Raw genomic sequence first — 20,653 nt, 5'->3', positions numbered from 1 at the left:
AGAGAACCTTGAGAGGATGTTCCTAGGGTTCTAAGGTCTGAAAATAGTGAGAAGAAATGACTTAAAACGGGTTGGAGGCATCCTATATAGGTCCAAATATCTTAAACCGCCTTAGTGGGCCCCATAGAGAGGTGCTTGGCGCAGTCTCGCGAAAACGCGAATATCTCTCTACTCCGAGATCGTATCGATGAACGGTTTAATGAGTTGGAAACTAGACTCATAGATATTTAATTTGGTTGGTAGATAACCCCGTAATTCCTTGTAAATTATGAGAAAAGATTAGAAACATTTGACCTAATGTTTAAGTAAAATTATGAACCTAAGTTGCGACAACTTTTGTCGACTTTTGTTTCATAACTCGTTTGACTTCAAGACTTATGATACGGATATTATATGATTAAAATACCTTAATAAATGACCTCTTGAGTGTATTAAGCACCGCTAGATTACCTGAAAATACGAGTTACAACATCCTTGATTCGTTTAACTTCTAATACTGGTTAATCACCCTTATACACTCTTGTATCACTTAAGACCAATAGGATTGACTTCTTATCATCTCAAAGATAATTCCTTCTTGGATTTATGTTAACTAATATATGGCATGAACTAACACATGTGGATATGGGTTGTAACACCCTCCCCCCCTTAGGAACATTCGTCCTCGAATGTAATACTTCACCTGCTGACAGTTGAGGCATCTAGCTACATATCCAACTATGTCTTTCTTCATCCGCCTCCACTAATAGTGCTGCCTTAAATCCTGATACATCTTCGCGGCACCCAGATGGATGGAATACCGCGAACTATGGGCCTCCGCTAAAATCAACTCTCGAAGCCCATCAACATTGGGCACACAAATCTGACCCTACATCCTCAATACCCTGTCATCTCCAATGGTCACATCTCTGGTATCACCACGCTAAACCTTGTCCTTGAGGACAAGTAAATGAGGGTCATCATGCTGCCAATCCCTGATACGATCGAATAAGGAAGACTGAGAAACCATGTAAGCTAGGACCCGACTGGGCTCCGAAAGATCCAATCTCACAAACTAACTGGCTAAGGCTTGAACATCCATCGCCATAGGCCTCTTTGAAGCTGGTAAATATGCCAAACTCCCCAAACCCTCCCCGACGACTCAAAGCATCAGCTACTACATTGGCCTTGCCCGAGTGATACAGAATAGTAATATCATAATCCTTCAGCAACTCTAACCACCTCCTCTAGCGCAAATTTAGATCCTTTTGCTTGAACAAGTGCTGCAAACTCCGATGGTCAGTATAAATCTCGCAAGGCACACCGTACAAATAATGACGCTAGATCTTCAAGGCGTGAACAATGGCAGCTAACTCAAGGTCGTGGACAGGGTAATTCTTCTCATGTATCTTCAACTGTCTGGACGCGTAGGCAATCACCCTACCGTCCTGCATCAACACCGCTCCGAGGCTAACCCGCGAGGCATCACAATAAACTGTATAAGACCCCAAACCAGTAGGCAATATCAAAACTGGGGCTGTAGTCAAAGCTGTCTTGAGCTTCTGAAAGCTCGCCTCACACTCATCTGTTCACTGAAATGGAGCACCCTTCTGGGTCAATCTAGTCATAGGGGTTGCAATTGATGAAAACCCCTCCACAAAGTGACGGTAGTAGCCCACCAAGCCAAGGAAACTACGAATCTCTGTAGCTGAGGACGACCTGGGCCAACTCTGCATGGCCTCTACCTTCTTCGGATCCACCCGAATGCCCTCACTCGATACCACGTGGCCTAAGAATGCCGCAGAATCCAACCAAAACTCACATTTTGAGAACTTTGCATATAACTTCTTCTCTCTCAGGGTCAGAGCACGGTCCTTAGGTGCTGCTCATGATCTTCCCGACTCCGGGAATACACCAGAATATCATCAATAAAAACAATAACAAACGAGTCAAGATAGGGCCAGAACACACTGTGCATCAAATGCATAAAAGTTGCTGGGGCATTGGTCAACCCAAATGACATAACAAGGAACTCCTAATGACCATACCAAGTCCTGAAGGCAGTCTTAGGGATATCTGGCTCCCGAATATTCAACTGATGGTAACTTGAGCGCAAGTCAATCTTAGAAAACACCTATGCACCCTGAAGCTGGTTAAATAGATCATCAATACGAGGCAAGGGATAACGGTTCTTCACTGTAACCTTGTTCAACTGACGATAATCGATGCACATACGCATAGAACCATCTTTTTTCTTCACAAACAAGATAGGAGCACCCCAAGGTGAAACACTGGGTCGAATAAAACCCCTGTCAAGCAATTCCTGTAACTGATCCTTCAACTCAGGAGGAGCTATACGATATGGAGGAATGGAAATGGGCTGAGTGCCTGGCAACAGATCAATGCCAAAATCAATATCTCTATCAGGCGGCATGCCCGGAAGATCAGCTGGAAACACATCGGGATAATCCCATACCATTGGGACCGAATCAATAGAAGGGGTATCGATACTGACATCTCTTACATAAGCTAAATACGTGACACACCCCTTCTCAACCATACACTGAGCTTTAAGGAAAGAGATAACTCTACTAGGGGTGTGATCTAAAGTACCACTCCACTCAACACGCGGAATACCTGGCATAGCCAGCGTCACGGTCTTGGCATGACAATCAAGAATAGCATAATGGGGCGACAACTAGTCCATGCCCAAGATAATATCAAAATCAACCATGTTGAGTAACAATAAATCTGCTCTGGTCTCAAAACCACGAATAGTAACCAAACATGACCGATAAATGCGGTCCACAACAAGAGAATCCCCCACAGGAGTAGAAACATATACATGAGAACTCAAGGAGTCTCGGGGTATACCCAAATGCGAAACAAAATAAGAAGACACATAAGAGTAGGTAGAGCCTGGATCGAATAGAACCGATGCATCTCTGTGACAAACCAGTATAATACCTGTAATGATGGTATCAGAGGCAACAACCTCGGTACGAGCAGGAATGGCATAATATCTATCCTGGCCTCCCCCTCGAGGGCGACCTCTAACCCCCCGACCTCCGCCCTTAGCTGGCTGGGCAGATGGGGTAGCAGCTAGAGCTGTGATCATAGCCTGAGAACTTTGCGGGGCACGCTGTGGCTGAGAAGTCTATGAAGGTGCACCCCTCCTAAGTCTAGGACAATCTCTGACCATATGGCATGTGTCATCACACTCAAAGCAAGCTCTAGGAGGACGTGGTGGCTGTGACTGGCTAGGGCCAACTCTTCTAGACTGACCTCTGAAAGCACCCCGCGTAGGAGGCGCGCTAGAAACCGAAGGTGCATAGTAAGGCTCCTGAGCTCTAGGAGGAGCTAGAGCACTGCTGGCTGTTGGAGGAGGTGAATGAACGGGGCGACCCATATAACCCCTACCATATCGACCTACTACTGGGGTATGGGCACCAGAGTAGTGGACCGACTCTCGAGACCTCTTGGCTTCTCTCTCCTCTCGCTCCCTAGTGAGCATAACCTCGATCCTCCTAGTAATGCTCACTACCTGCTGATAAGAAATGTCCATCTCCAACTCTCGAGCCATGCTAGATCTGATGGGTGGGGTAAGACCCTCAATGAACCGACGAACCCTCTCGCGGACAATAGCAACCAAAGCTGGTGCATGCCTATCCAATCTGGTATAACGGATAGCATACTTCGAAACGGTCATAACACCCTGGCAAAAATGCTCAAACTCTGCACGCCATGCGTCCTTGAGGCTCTGAGGGACAAACTCTCTCATAAACATATCCAAGAAATGGGTCCAGGTCAGTGAAGCAGCCTCATTTGGACTGTCGATCTCATAAGTGCGCCACCATTTATAGGCGGTTCCCGAAGCTGGAAGGCAGTAAAGGAAACCCCGCTAGATCCGGCTATACCCATAGTGCGAATAATACGGTGGCACTCCTTTAGAAATCCCAAGGCATCGTCTAATGCTAATCCACTGAATATCGGAGGATCATACTTCTTGAATCTCTCAAGTCTCCGCTGCTCGTCCTCTAAAGCAGCTGACCCATCCTCGGGCTGAACTGGCATTGCAGGCGGTATATGAATGATCTCTGGGACTTTCTACACATGCACTCTCTGCTCAGGAGTGCGGGCGGCGAGAGTCTAGGCTCCTCCCCCGGCCTGGGATGTGGCTGCAGCAAGGGGAAGAAACCCTGCCTGAGCCAAGGTGGTGTACATATCATGAACTGAGCCAAAGTCTCCTGAAGGGCTGGAGTAGTAGTGGCAGTAGGCGTGTCAGGTGCTTGGACTCTGGCTAGATCTGCTGGTGGTACCTCGGTGGCAGCTCGCGTAGGTGCTCTCGCTGCACGACGTGCATGTCCTCGGCCTCTACCCTGACCTCGGCCTCTGAGGGCTGTAGTAGGGGGCGCGGGTGCCTGATCATCTCGAGTAGCACGTGTCTTCACCATCTGCGAGAGAATAGAAGACAAGAGTTTTGAATTGTGATGTAAAAATATCGCACGACAAGGAAATCAAATGAAGAGAAAATTTTCCTAATAGTTACATAGCCTCTCGTAGATAAGTACAGATGTCTCCGTACCGATCAGCGAGACTCTAATAAACCGGCCTGTGTTCTGTGACTCCTATGAACCTAGAGCTCTGATACCAACTTGTCACGACCCCAGTTTTCCCTCCGTGAACAAGTCATGACGATACCTAGTCCCTACGACTAGGTAAGCCTATCAATGCGGAAACAACACAACTTGCGGAAATAAATATTAAAACTGAACAACTAGAAGAAAAACTGTATATAAATGCCGCTTGGCATATACAACTCAATATCGCAGAAGTCCACAATATCATCTCCAAAACCCGAAAACTCATGGGAACACAAGCTAATAGAATGTAATACACTGCTCTAACCCCAGAATGTCTAAAAACAACAGTACAAAAGAAAGGCTAACTACTAAGAGGTAGAATAAGATAGAGACTCCTCGGTCTGCGGACGCGGCAGATGTACCTCGAAGTCTCTGCTATATCTCTCCGCCTCGGGGGTGATACGCCTGGGTGGAGGTAGCTGAATCTGCACATGAAAAACATGCGCAGAAGGGGCATGAGTATACCACAGCGGTACTCAGTAAGTGCCAAGCCTAACCTCGGTCGGGTAGTGACGAGGAAGGTCAGGTCCCTACTGAGATTAAACATAATAGTAAATTTTCAACAGTATGAAATAAACAGTATAAATGAGTACAACTATGAAGTAAGACAGGGTACACAAGGTAATAAATAATACACAGAGAATAAGGTAACACAGAGTAAAACAATTCAATACCAGTAACAACAACGAGGATCTCCTAGGATATCGTCCTGTAGTCCATTTCATCAGCTGTCCAAGGATCTCCCGGGATACCGTCCCGTAGCCCATCATATGTGTATATCCGAAGGATCTCCCGGGATACCGTCCCGTAGCCCATCATATGTGTATATCCGAAGGATCTCCTGGGATACCGTCCCGTAGTCCATCATATGTGCATATCCGAAGGATCTCTTGGGATACCATCTCGGAGTCCAACTATTAGTGTGCAGGGATCTACCGGAATCCGTTCCGTAGTCCCAAAGTAAATGTGCAGGGGGATCTACCAGGAATCTAACCCGTAGTCTCAAAGTAAACAAACAAGGGGGGAGCTACCAAAATCCCACATCCGTAGTCCCAATGTAAATACGCAGCCACAACAAGAAAATATTCAGAAATGGAGTACAAAAATACAAGACAGCAGGTAGTTCTAGCCTAACATGCTTCACTTAATACAAAGAAAGCAACTTAAGCAAATAGGCAATTTAGGTCAACTAGGCATGCTTTTCTAATCTAATACATGCTATATTTGCAAGTGGGATAAAGCAGGTAAGAAGGAAACTCAGTCTGAATAATTAAAGTAAAATCGAATTTTCAACAATTAGCTCAAGTACACGCACATCACCTCGCGTACAAGGCATTCAATTACCAAATATCATGTCCTAAGGGGAAAGGTCCCCCACACAAGGTTAGACAAGCCACTTACCTCGAACCGGCTCCAAAATCAACTCGAAACCACACGTTTGCCACGCGTATCCGACTTCAAATGGCCTAAATCTATTCAATTCAATTACATATCGTAAATAACATCTCAAGCAACTGATTCAACGATTTAATTCAAAGCTAAGACGCGAAATTAGGTAAAATAACCAAAATGCCCCTCAGGCCAACATCTCGGAATAGGATAAAATTAACATTTTTAGAACCCTCGCACTCTCACGAGTCTAACCATATAAAAATCTCTCAAATCGGAGGTCAAACACCTATTCAAAACTCAATAATTCGGTCTATGAAGTTTCTTCCAATATTTCCCAATTTTTAATCCCCAATACGAATTTAGATGATGAAATTAACTATAGATTGATGGAATATAACTAGAAAAGGGTAAAGAATTGTTACCCAACGATCTTCCCTTCAAATCCCTCTCAAAATCGCCCTCTCCCGAGCTCCAATTCGATTTTTCTAACTTTTGAAACTAAACCCTTAAATTTCATATTTCAGCCTAGTGATTTCCGCATCTGCGATCAAGGGACCGCATCTACGACTCCTACTTAAAAATCCAATTTTCGCATCTGCGTTTGTTCTTCTGCAGGTGCGGTACCGCTTCTGCGGTTAAAGTTCCGCATCTGCTTCTCCTGCTTCTCCTGCCCAAATCTGCATCTGCGCTTGCCTTGCTTCTTCTATGGCTCCGCACCTGCGGAAACCAAATCGCAGGTACGGTTATGACAGATACCAGCAAATTTTCTGCAACTCTTCAACTTCAAAATCCTTCCGTCAACCATCCGAAATCATCCCGAGGCCCCCGGGACCCCAACCAAAAACACCAATATCACATAATACCTTATTCAAACTTGTACCAATCCTTAAAACACCCAAAACAACGTCGGAAACTCGAAGTAATCAAGGATTTAAGCCTAAAAACTTCAAATTCTCTCAAAATGCGCTTTCGATCAAAAACCTAACCAAAACACGTCCGGAATGATCTAAAATTTTGCACACACATCCCAAATGACATGAAGAAACTACTGCAACTTCCGGAATTCCATTCCGACCCTCAGAACAAAATCTTACTATCGGACCGGAAACTTCAAAAATTCAAACTTCGACATTTCAAGCCTAAATTAGCTACGGACCTCCAAAACACATTCTGAACACGCTCCCAACCCCGAAATCACCTACGGAGCTAACAAAACCATCAGATTTCCATTTCGAGGCCGTCTTCATACTGTTCCAACTACAAGCAACTTTCCAACACTTATGCTCTCATTTAAGGACTAAGTGTCCCAAAACTCTCCGAAACTCAAAACCAAACATCACGTCAATCCAAATTAGCAGAAATAGACTTGGGAAAAGCAGTTAATAGGGGATCAGGACATTAATTCTTAAGACGACCGGCCGGGTTGTCACACTCAGGTAAATGGTGAAAATATGTAGGGGAATAACACGGAAAAATAAAAATAAAAACAAAAATAATAATAATAATAATAATAATAATGCAATAATATTATTTGTGAGTAGATACACAAATTAGCTTGAGTCGTGCTAGGCATTGTCCTAAGAAACTATTTTAGCAGTGTGAAATGTTTCTCCAGGATTAAACAAGCTTACCTCTATTTTATTTAGAGGATACATGAATCAGCAAATTATTAAATTACAAACCCAACTATTTAAAAAGGGGGAACAAGAGAAATTAAACTACCAAAAAGAAAGACAACAAAAGGAAGCTGAATAATGAAATTAGAAGGAAAGAAAAAGAAGGATTTCTTTGTCTTGCTAATTGCTAACGATGAAAAGGAGTGATTGGTAATGGCTATTTATAGCCTCATTTGCATGAAGCTTTGTTGTGCATGGCAAGAAAGTGACTGATGGAATTTGCCACTTTACCAAGGCATTTTGCCATCTTTCTAATGGCTTTTAGAAGGGATGCTATTTGGTTTTGACTATGACATTTGTCAATAAAAGTTTTAATATATTGCCACAGTCCTCCACTATTTTAAAGACTTTTTAAAAATAAACTTGTTGGATTTGTACGGTCCAAATGTTGGTGTCTTTTGGTCTATGAACCAAACTTAGACTGATAAAATTTAACTCACAGAATTACTGGTGAAATATGATATTTCTATGAACCAATAATTCTTATTGTAAGTCAGAGATTTTATCAATCACATTTCGACACTCACAATTTGATGCTCAACGCGGTTTTACGCCACTTAGGCCATGCACGTGCCTGGTTATCTATGAGAGCTCTAGAGACTAGGCCAAAATCTCATAGGAGCGGCCCCACTCCACTCTCATATATGTGAATTCATCAAGTGTATACTGCTTTTAAATACACTATCCATAAGGAATATGAATTCATTAAGAGTGATAACTTAGCCTCTTAATTAGTAGCAGTCAAGCACTCTCTTTTAGGGCTTCAGTGTTAATATTGACTTGTTATTACCCATATGAATCTACTTCACGGGATCTCTAATCACATAGGTTAGGTTACCATCTCTATTGACAACATGTCGACCTTAACCATATCTCTTTTGAGGTTTGAAGAATTAATTTTCTTCCCACAGGTTTAGTTAGAGGATCGGCCAAATTAACTTCTGACTTCGCATAATCAATGGAAATTATTCCATCTCTTAGCAGTTGCTTTATGACATCATGTCTCAATTTCATGTGTCTACTTTTACAATTATAAGATTTATTCTTTGCTATAGCTATTGCCGCTTGACAATCACAATGTATAGACACAGGAGGCAATAGGTCCTTTATTAAAGGGATATTAGCTAAGAAGTTTCTTAGCCACTCAGCCTTAGAACCAGCTAATTCTAGAGCCACAAACTCTAATTCCATAGTCGATCTAGCAATGATCGTCTGTTTAGCTGATTTCCACGATATTGCATCACCACCAAGGGTGAATACATAACCACTAATGGATTTTGTCTCATATGAATCAGAGATCCAGTTTGTATCACTGCACCCTTCTAAAATAGAAGGAAATCCACTATATAGGATACCATAATTCATGGTTCATATCAAATATTTTATTAGTCTAGCTAATGCAGACTAATGCTCGTTGTTGGGATTACAAGTATATCTACTCAGTCTACACACAACATAGGCTATATCAGGCCTTGTAAAATTCATTAAATGCATCAGACTCCCAATAATATGAGCATATTTAGACTGAGAAACTGGGTCACCATTATTCTTTTTCAACTGAGAGTTAGCATCAAAAGGAGTCACACAGATGTGAAAATTAAAATATTCAAACTTCTTAAGAATTTTCCCAACATTTGTGACAATATTATCACATCTTCACTCCTTATAACTTTTGTCACGACCCAAAATCCACTAAGGGTCGTGATGGCGCCGGACACCGCTGTCAGGCAAGCCAACCAAAATACTTAATTAAATTCTCGTTTTAATAATTTTGAAAACTATGATTTTTCCTTCAATTTCACTAGTAAAAGATAATCATTTCAAATCAAATATGAATGTTAAGAAGTTAGTACAAGATACTCTATAACCATCCCAAAAACCGGTGTCATAAGTGCATGAGAATTTACTAGGGAATGAAATAAAATACAGTAACTGTCCGGATTACAGAGTGGACAGAAATGAAAATACAGTAAAATACTCTGAAGGGGACTCTGCTGGCTGCGGGTCGTCCCGATAAATGCAGCTCGCCTAAGTCTCTGTGTCAATCCTGCCGCTATGCCACTAGCCACATATGAACCTGTGCAACAAAAATGCACAGCAAGTGTAGTATGAGTACGAAAATAATGTATACCCAATGAGTATCCCGTCTAATCTCGAAGAAGTAGGGACGAGAGGTCGACTCCGACACTTACTAATGGTCCATTAGTAATATATTAATAATGTGAACAATCATGGATTTATTAAGAACGACAGTAATTTCAAATAAGTCACAAACAGGTAAAAGTTCCTCTTTATATTAAAAGTCTCCGAGTTCATAATTTATAAATTTTCAATTATCTCAAGTTAGGGAGAGCATATATCAATATCAATAAATCTCAAGGCAATCAATGCAAGCACGCGCAAATCATGCCGAGGTCGTACGACCCGATCCAACATAAATGTAAAATGTGCACTGCCGAGGGTCGAACGACGCGAACCAAAGATGCATCCATTACCCCGCTCGCGAATCATACATGTGATGCGGCCAACATAAATAAACAAATACCCCGCTCGCGAATCATACATGCGATGCGAGCACATATAGATACACACAGTCAAACGACCAATTAAGAATTTATCGAGGAATGTTTATCCAAATAAAACCAATTCTCTTTTAATGATTTAAGAAAATGAAGTTTAATCCTTTTAGAAATTCATTTCCCAATTCGATAGGATTTAAGCAATTCAAATGCCAATAAGATTACAAACATTCCAAGTATAGCATACTTTTGGGTCCTAGACTGCCTGGACTTACACATAATAGAAACTACGCACGGACTCTCGTTACCCTCGTGCGTACGTAGCCCCCACAAATAGGAGCACATAACCAATTATATCACCTATGAGAACAATTCCCTCTTACAAGGTTAGAAAGGAGACTCACCTCGCTTCGAAGCTTATATTCCGATTCAAGAACGCGCTCAAGCCTCCAATTCGGAGCCGAACGATCCAAAACTATTCAAATAGGGTAAGAACTAGTCAATACATGCCCAAAAGTTCATATTCTAATTATTAAACCAATTTCCCAGCCCTAAATGCAAGGTTCCTAAAATTCATCCCCTGGCCCACGTGCCCGGGTTCCGAAAATTTTGAAGAAAGTTGTTACCCATAACCTAAGGATCAAGAATATATGATTTTTACTCCATTTCCTAATAAATTTCGTGGTTAAATCTTGTTTTTACATAATTCTAGGTTTTTCATCTACAACCCTTGATTTTCCCTAATTTTCACATGTTAATCTACCCATAATCCATGTATTTAACTTATGATGTGTAGAAATTACTTACCTCAATGTGCTAGGTGAAAACCCTCTTCCAAAAGCTCCAAAAATCGCCTAAGAGGATGAAGAAAATGAGCTAAATGGTCTAAGTCTCGAAATTGATAGCTGGACACAACCCTTTGATGTCGCATTTGCGATAGGGGGACCGCAAATGTGACTTCGCAAATGCGAAGATTTCATCGCAAATGCGACCCCCGACTGAAGTGGCCTACTTCGCAAATGCGAAAAGGGTTCCGCAAATTCGAACCCTTCAGGCTTCGCAAAAGCGACCCAAATATTTTAAATGCAAGCCATCCCACCTACCGCCCAGGTTCGCAAATGCGAACAGAAACTCGCAAATGCGAGGTCGCATTTGCGACCAATGCATCGCAATTGCGATTACACCAGTACCAGCAGTCCCATTTCTTAGCAAATTACTCTGAAGCTATCCCGAATCTCACCCGAGCCCTCGGGACTCCAAACCAAACACCCGCACAAGTCTAAAAACATAACACGGACTTGCTCGAAGCCTCAAATCACATCAAACAATACTAAAACCATGAATCACACTCCAATGCAAGCTTAATGAACTTTAAGATTTCAACTTCTTCTCCCGATGTTTAAACTCGTCAAATCACGTCCGATTGACCTCAAATTTTGCAAACAAGTCATATTTGACATTACGGACCTACTTCAACTTCCGAAATCGGATTCCGACCCTGATATCAAAAAGTCCACTTCTGGTCAAACTTCTCAAAAACCTTCAAATTTCTATCTTAGCCAAGTGACCCCAAAATGACCCACGAACCTCCGAATTCACTTCTGATCGCACTCTCAACACCAGAATTACCATACGGAGCTATTCTCGTACTCGAAATCCCAGACGGACATTTATAATACTGAAATGCACTTCAACCCAAACTTATGAAATTCTTCCAAAATGCTAACTTCCACAATAGGTGCCGAAACGTTCATGGGTCTTCCAAAACCCGGTCCGGACATATGCCCAAGTCAGAAATCATCATACGAACCTGCTGGAACCTTTGAATCCCAATTTCGAGGTTGTTTACTCAAAAATCCAATCTTAGTTAATTCTTTCAACTCAAAGCTTCCGAAGTGAGAATTCTCTTTCCAAATCAACTCTGAATTCCCCGGAATTCTATTCCGACCATGCGTACAAGTCATAATACCTGAAGTAAAGCTGCTCAGGGCCTCAAACTACTGAACGACGCGCTAGAGCTCAAAACGATCAGTCGGGTCGTTACATTCTCTCCCACTTAAACATACGTTCGTCCTCGAACGTGCTAAGAACTGTGCTGGAGTTGTGCGAAATCACTGTTTAACACCTCGAGCACCTACCCGTGCTACCACAACTCAGCTGGGCACCCTAGCTCGATAAATCTGAAGATATCCTTTTTCACTTAAGAAAATAAGCCTTAGAGCCCAATTCTAACATCCGGAATTCTCTGCCAGGCCTGTTCCAACATACGCTCACCGAATCAATAACTACACACAACACCAAAACATGACTGCATACCTTGGCTGAATTCACACCTTGCACCACTTTACTCACAGGACCACAATAACATTCTTTGATCTATTAGTCGAAATTCCATGAATTTGATGCTCCCATTGCACCTCATGACATACATAGGTCTGGCTTTAACTCTTACAATACTGCCACGACGGAAGAGATGTGTAGAAGTTCATAACTAACTGTTGAACCAACCAATCATTGGGTCTATACATCTAACAAGAACCATCACTTCATTCTGAACCAAATAATGGTCTTACCTCCTTGATATACTTCATATAATCAGGTTGCACTGATCCTAAATCCAATGATCTCGTCTCACCCAATACGAACTGCTCGAGCAATAAGCCACCCCGGACATGATCAAAAAGTTTCATATGCTATCACAATGTGCCAATAGGCTACCAATTCGAACATGATATAAAGGAAAAGAACTCTGAAAAGGAAATCCAATTACCCCGCTCGCGAATCATACATGCAACACGGTCAACATAATTGAACAGACACCTCGCTCGTGAATCATACATGCGATGCGGGCACACAACTAATATGAGTTTTCCTCATAAAAATAGGAAACAAAACATATAAAAACAGATATAGGGAACTGTACTCAACATCACACTGTTGCAGCGCGCAACCCGATCCAAACAACATACCCATGATGGCGTGCCACCTGATCCACAAATAAAATTCACAAAGGAGTTACACACCAAGCTAGATTGCTCATTATTACAAAATACCGAATATCGGTCACAAGCACGCTAAGTGCATAATACCATCCTGATATTAGGCTAGATATATGTCATTTGGCAATGGTTTTTGCCCTAACTTGATTATGTTTCAATTCTCTTAGGCAATAAAACTCCAATAGAAGAAATTCTAGACTCTGGTGCAAGTGTATCAAAATAATCTATATTTTATTTTTGAGAAAATTCTTTTGCTACTAACCGAGTTTTATATTTATCTAAAGATCCATCAGGATTAAATTTCTTTTTGAAAAACCATTTACAACCAATAGGCTTTGCACCAGGAGGTAAATTAGTTAAAATCCATGTTTAATTTTTTACAATAGAATCAATTTCAATTTTATTGCCTCTTTCCAATAATTAACTTTTGAAGAAGATATAGCTTCAAAATAATTTGATGGTTCATTTTCGACAGGAAAAGTTTGAAAATCATTTCCATAAGAAAAATATTCTTTCCTAGGCCTTTTGCTCCTTCTTAGTTCCTTGTTAGAGGTAATTTCATTATTTGTTTTACCAGGTGTATGAGAAATTTTATCAAACAGTAGATAAATATATTCAAAAAACTTTGCATTCTATAACGACCCGGCCGGTCGTTTCATGAGTTACCACTCCATATCCCCCATTTCTATTTTTTCATGTGTTGTTCAACTGTATTTCATCGTATCCTGTTGGTTGGTTTGGGTTCGAAGTAGTTTTGTAGAGGAATGAGACACTTAGTCTCTTATTTGGAAGCTTTAGTTGGAAAAGTCAACCGGAAGTTAACTTGTGAGTAAATGCTCTCGGAATTTGGTTTTTATGGTTCGAATAGCTTTGTTAGGTGATTTGGGAATTAAGAGCATGGTCGGAAGGTATTTTGGAGGTCCGTGGTAGATTTAGGCTTGAATTGGCGAAATTGGAAATTTGACGTTTTCTGGTTGGCGGTGGAAATTTTAATATCAGGGTTAGAATGGATTCCTGAAATTGGAGTAGGTCCATTGTGTTATTTGTAACGTGTGTGCAAAATTTTAGATCATTCGGATGAGGTTTGATAGGTTTTTGGATCGGTTGCGGAATTCAGAAGTTTTGGAATCCTTAGGCTTGAATCCGAGGGTGTTTTGATGTTTTGATGTTGTTTTAAGCGCTTCGAAGATTGGAACAAGTTTTAATGATGATGTGAGACTTGTTGGCGTGTTTGGTTGAGGTCCAGAGGGCCTCGGGATGGATTTGGGTGGTTGACGGAAGGTTTGGAGTTGGTTTGGAGATTGCAGAAATTTTTCTGCTTATGTTGTTTCCACACCTGCGGATTGGGGACCGAAGGTGCGATGATTGCAGAAGTGGGAAGAGACTGCAGATGCGGTTTGGGCATCGCAGAAGCGGAAGGGGAGTCGCACCTGTGAGCCCGCAGGTGCGGTGGGTTGACCGCAGGTGCGGATGAGGGATTTTATGTAAAATCCGTAGAAGCGGAGATTTGTCCGCAGGTGTGGAACGCAGATGCGATATTGGTACCGCAGGTGCGGTTTTGCTGGGCAGAAAGTATAAATAGAGGCTTCGCGAAATTTGGTCTTTTTTTCACCATTTGTGTTCGGACTTGGAGCTTTTTGAGAGGAATTGAAGAGGGATTCAAGGGGTAAAACTTGGAGGTAATGTTTTTGAACTCAATACTCGATTCTATGGTGATTTCTAACTGATTAAACATGAAATTAGCGTGATTTAAGGGTTAAAATTGAAGGCTAGGGCTTGAGTTTTAGAGAGCTTTGAGTGGGAATTTGAGGGGCCATTTGAGGTCCGATTTCGATGTTTTTGGTATGTATGGACTCGTGGAAGGATAAGGATTCTAGTGATGTAGTTTTTGTCGGATTCCAAGACGTGGGCTCGGGGGGTTGGATTTGGCCAATTTCGGGATTTTTTAGTTAATTTGATTATTTTCGCTAGGGTTTTGTTCCTTTAGCATATATTAATGATAATATACTGATTTTGGTTAGATTTGGAGCATTTGGAGGCTGATTCGAGAGGCAAGGGCATCGCAGGCTAGATTTTTGTCCGGTTTGAGGTAAGTAATGATTGTAAATATTGTCCCAAGGGTATGACACCCCGGATTTCACATCGTTGTGCCACTTTGAGGTGACGCACACGTTAGATGACGAGCATGGGGGCGTGCACCGTTGGGGATAGTGACTTGATCTGTCTTGTACGACTATTAAGTTGCGTATTCAATTAAAAACTATTTGATACTATTGTGTTTTGAAAAATATTACTATGTTTTGGGCTAAATGCCATATTTGGGCCTCGTGCCAACTTTTTGGACCCTTAGGGGCTTTTTTCCACTATTTCCTCACTGTTTTGGCTTAATATCTACACTCAGTCACGCTATGTTTTATTGATTTCATAGCTCAGTTTTATTTACTCTGTTTTGATTCTATAAATGATATTTTGGGCTGAGCACCCTGTTTTACTGTAGCCCGAGTGGCTTGAGAGATTTCTAACTGAGTAAGGCTGAGGGTCTGTGTTGTGAGAATATCATGGGATCGGGCTACACGTCGCAGTGTGTTGTACTATTTTGTGATATATGAGAGGCCAAAGGCCTGATTTATTATGCCCGAGATGGCTTGTGATAACGCTTGGTCTGTAGGAGACCTTCCGGAGTCTGAACACCCCCAGTGAGCGCGGGTACCCCATATGAGTGATGTGATGCTACTTGAGGGGCTATTGTTGATTCATGTTGTTTCCCGAAAGACTGATTACGAGTGATTGCAAGGTGGCCCGAGGGGCTGGTTCTATTGATATTTTACCCGAGGGGCGGTTTGTAGTGCAGGTTTTGCCCGATGGGCTGTTTATGTTTCTATCATTTTGACTCACTGTTTCTTCACTTATTTGAAACTATTGAAAAGATTATAAAAGAAAAGGTTTTACTAAAATTGAGTTTGTTTTACGAAATAATTGAGTTCTATACTATTTTGGAAATGTACTATATTTGCTGTAGTGCTATGACGTGGAATTATATGTTTTCTTACTGCTTAGCTTTCATTTACTTTTATTACTTACTGAGTTGGCGTACTCACATTACTCCCTGTACCTTGTGTACAGATCCAGGAGTTGCGTGTCGCGATAGTGAGCATTGATCGTCCATTCAACAAGATTTCAGAGTCGACAAGGTAGCTGTATGGCGTTTGCAGCCCTGTTCTTCTCCCTCATATCTTCCCTAGATTTATTTAGTATTGTCTTTCAGACTTTGTTAGACTTTATTGTATTGACACAAAGTTGTAGTTGCTCGTGACTTGTGACACCCCGATATCGAGCTTGTGTATTTATTTCACACTGGTTATTTAGACTTATGTTATGAGATTTCTTGTTAATTAATGGCTTAAAAATGATTTTTATAGAATAATGGTTTGATTTGGGAATTGTGTCGGCTGGCCTAGTTTCACGATAGGCGCCATCGCAACCGGGTCGATTTTAGGGTCATGACACATTCTTTGTCTCAATTATAGTATTGTAATCAAGCACATTACTTTTTAAAACAAGAAATCTATATGCAGCGCTATGTTCAACATATCCAATAATCATGCAATCAGCAGTTTTAGAGCCTATTTTTCTCTTTTTAGGTTCAGGCAAAAGAACTTTAGCAAGGCACCCCCACACTTTTAAATATTTCAAGTTAGGTTTATAACCCCTCCACAATTCATACGGAGTTTTGCTAGTTCTTCTATGTGGTATTCTATTTTATAAGTGACATGCAGATAAAATAGCTTCACCCTGCAAATTATCAGGAGCATTAGAACTAACTAACATAGAGTTCATCATCTCTTTCAATGTTCTATTTTTCCTTTCAGCTACTCCATTTGACTTAGGAGAATAAGGTGGAGTTACTTCATGAATAATTTTATTATTTTCACAAAAATCATTTAAAGATAAATATTCTCCACCTCTATCTGATCTAATTATCTTGATTTTTCTACTAAGTTGATTTTCAACCTCAGTTTTATAAGAAATAAAAGCATTAAAAGCATCATTTTTATTTCTAAGCAAATACAACTTAGTATATCTAGAAAAATCATCAATAAAAGTCACATAATATCTTTTATCACCTCTAGTCATAGTCTTCTTTAAATCACCTAAATCAGTGTGACTCAAGGATAACAATTCAGTTTCTCTATTTACAGAAAAACTTGTCTTTCTAGTACTTTTAGCTTCAGCACATGTTTCACACTTGTCTATATTGTTTGAGTCTAAGCCAGATATTAAGCCTAGTGACTACATTTTCTTTATATACGCGACATTAACATATCCTAATCTAGCATGCCATAATGAAATAGACTCAACCATATAAGCAGAAGCAGATGCATTTCCATTGTTAACATCAGAAATATTAAGTACAAAGAGTCCTTGGTTACAATAGTCCTTTCCCACAAATAAATTATTTTTGGTCATTATGATCTTATCAGATTCAAATGACGCTTTCACTCCGGCTCTTCCCAATAGGGATACACAGATCAAGTTTGCCCTCATAGTAGGAACATGCAGTACATCAACAAAGGCTAATGTTTTTCCTGAAGTGAGTTTTAGGAGAACTTTACCCTTACCCAAGACTTTTGAAAGTACTTAAGTCTCCAAGGTAGACCTCTTCTCTATCATCATCTACAGGAGTATAAGAAGAAAATTCTTCTCGATTTGCAGAGATGTGCCGAGTAACCTCAGAGTCTACCACCCATTCTTTTGCATATGCTACAATGTTTACTAGAGAAATGGCAGTTGTAATAATATCACCTCCTTCAGCTAAGTGAGCCTTAGGAGTATTAGTTTTTCCTTTGTCATTTCCTACTCTATACCTGCACTGCGAGACATGATGGCCTGGTTTTCCGCAAACAAAACAAGAGCTTTTTTTTTCTTTTAAGGTTAGCATTTTTAGGCTTGTAACCTTGAGACTTATTTTCGTACTTTTTGCGGTTGTTGTTGTTGTTGTTGTTGTTGTTGTTTCTTTTCACTAAGTTTTCTTTGAGAGCTTCCATCCTAGCTTTGGCAGATTCTTTTATGTTGGAATCTTCAATTAGGATGTGGGTCACAATTTCCTCAATAGTGAAATTTTTCTGTTTGTGCTTTAAGTTATTTTTGTAGTCACTCCATGTGTCAGGAAGCTTCTTTATTAGCACTCCAGCTGCAAACTTTTCTGGTAAAGACATCCCCTCAGACTTCAAGTCTTCTAGCAATTTTTGATATTCGTTGATTTGCACGTTTATCTCTTTATCATCTCTCATCTGCCACTAATAAAATTTTCCTACTACAAATTTTTGTTTTATAGCATCTTCAGCAGTGAATTTTTTAATTAAGGTTTCGCAGATAGCTTTTGCTTCCTTATAACTCCAATACATGCCAAACAATTCATTAGAAATAGTTTACAATATAGTATGACGGCATGCCTTGTTGGCGTTTTGCCATGATTCCACTATTTTCTTATTAGCGTCTATACTAGGTTGTGGATGCAGTAGTGCATGTGAAACACTATGGACATTAAGCAGTGAGAAAATACGTTCTTGCCTGTGAGCACGTGATTTTTGCCCTATATGAATTATTCTGATAAATTCAAACATATAATTTTTTTTCCATTGTTTGTAATTTTGTGGATTTTTGTAGCATTCTTTGTTAATAGCTTGCATTTGTCTGTACACGTTTATTTTATTTAATTTATAAAAAATATAAAAATAAATAAATATACATTGCATTTGCATTTTTAAATTAATTAGTAATTTAGTTGTGCCACAAAATAGAAAAAATCATAAAAAATAACTCAATTTTTGCATTTAGTTTTGAATTTTATAGTTTTCTTTTAATTAGGTAATTAATTAGTTGTGGTAAGTATTATTTTGAGTAAGTAATCTAATTTGGTAGGATAATTTGGTTTAGGAATTAATTTAGGTTTTAATTTTGAAAAGAAAAGAATTTTTTAAAAATAAAATTGAAAAAAAAGAAAAGAAAAGAAAGGAATTTAAAGATGGCTAAATTTGGGCTCTCAATTAAAATTCCTAGGCCCAAACGTTATTTTGCCCAATACCCATATTGAATCCGGCCCAGCTCCACCCCAATACGCGGTCAAGCTCCCAGATCGGAATACGACGTCGTTCTATGAAGTGACAGATCTGAGCCGTTGATCTCTTTCAATCTAACGGCCAAGGAACGCCCCCTCTTTTTTGAGATAACTGTCCAAAAATTCACAGAGAACCTCGTATCTCTGTACTTCTCCTCACCCCTTGTCTCTCAAAACCCTAGAGCCCGCCGCCCCTGGAACCTCCACCATACTCACCGGCGCCGCTGCCTTACACTGCCTTAATCCACCCAAAAATAATACCCTAGAACCCTCTTCGTCCCCTCATCCCAAATCTCCAGCTTTTACCCTCGAATCATAGCCTAGTTCATCGAATCTCAGATCAAAGATGCAAGTCCTATGAACCCTGATCTTGCTCCCCTTGTCAAGTTCAAGCTTTTGGGCCGATAATGGTTCGAAGTTTATGCCAGTCGACTTTTCTCCTCGAGAACGAGTGACTAGCATGGACTTCGATTTATTTCAAAGCCCATCGGCCTCATGCAAGTCCAAAACCAGCAAGTCCGTTAAGAGAAGCCTGTCTCCGTTAGCTTCAGTACGTGTTTCTCCTTCTTTGTGTCATTTTCTTTTCTTTTCTGATCTCGGTTGAAATAGTTCATTAAGAATATAATTGGGGTCAAATACTCTTAAGTCGTTTGTTTGTTGTTTATTTTGTTTGATTCATTGGTTTGGTTCATAAGTCTCAAATTGTTGCTATGTTCATTAAGTGTTTTTGTTTGAATTGTTTGAGTTCTCTGAGACTCATTTCTTTTCCCTCCCTGCATTTTTTCGTTTGACATAAACAACCTGATTCATTTGAGCTTCAATGCTCTTTGACTGATGGTCTGAAGTTGTAAGTTTGGTCTATAGTACAGACCCATGAGTTTGGGCTGGGTCTTGGGGTAAATCGACCCAGTTTTGGTTGGTTGAAGGTAAATAATAGCTATTTAAGGAGTAGTTTAGGGAAATTGGGCAGGGGAATCTTTTGTAACTGCCTAAGAAAGCTTCTAGGAAAGAAGGGAATGGATAATTCAGTAATTGGGTTTAGAGTTCAGGGGCTGATTGAACAAAAAGGAAATTGGGGAAGAGACTAACTTAACAAAACAAGCTTTGCATTGGGGTTTTGAAGGGAAATAATGAAATTGGGGAAGGGGGTAAATGATAATTAGCAAGATCACTGCTGCTGCCCTAAAACCCCTCTATAAAAGTCCCATTTCTAAAATTTTCAGAGGGGGGAAGACCTGAAAAAATTAGAAACGGCTGAGTCTTCAAAATATTGAAATCTATTTGTCATTTCTAGTGGAATTTGGTCCAGTTCTCTTTCTAGTTCTAT

The 20,653-nt window shown here is 40.4% G+C and overlaps 1 protein-coding gene across 1 annotated transcript; it reads right to left on the bottom strand.

Annotated features, from left to right (window-relative positions):
* Nucleotides 1–3,136: 3,136 nt before the first annotated feature.
* LOC138887954 (uncharacterized) lies at nucleotides 3,137–4,053 on the bottom strand. The gene is made up of 2 exons (XM_070169747.1): nucleotides 3,897–4,053; nucleotides 3,137–3,855 (listed from the first exon to the last, which is right to left on the bottom strand). The coding sequence occupies exons 1-2, from the start codon at nucleotides 4,051–4,053 to the stop codon at nucleotides 3,137–3,139; spliced, it is 876 nt and encodes a 291-aa protein (XP_070025848.1).
* Nucleotides 4,054–20,653: the final 16,600 nt, after the last annotated feature.

Source organism: Nicotiana sylvestris, chromosome 3, assembly GCF_000393655.2.
Source record: "Nicotiana sylvestris chromosome 3, ASM39365v2, whole genome shotgun sequence".
Taxonomy (NCBI): Eukaryota; Viridiplantae; Streptophyta; class Magnoliopsida; order Solanales; family Solanaceae; genus Nicotiana; species Nicotiana sylvestris.
This window is presented reverse-complemented; position numbering and strand designations above follow the sequence as displayed.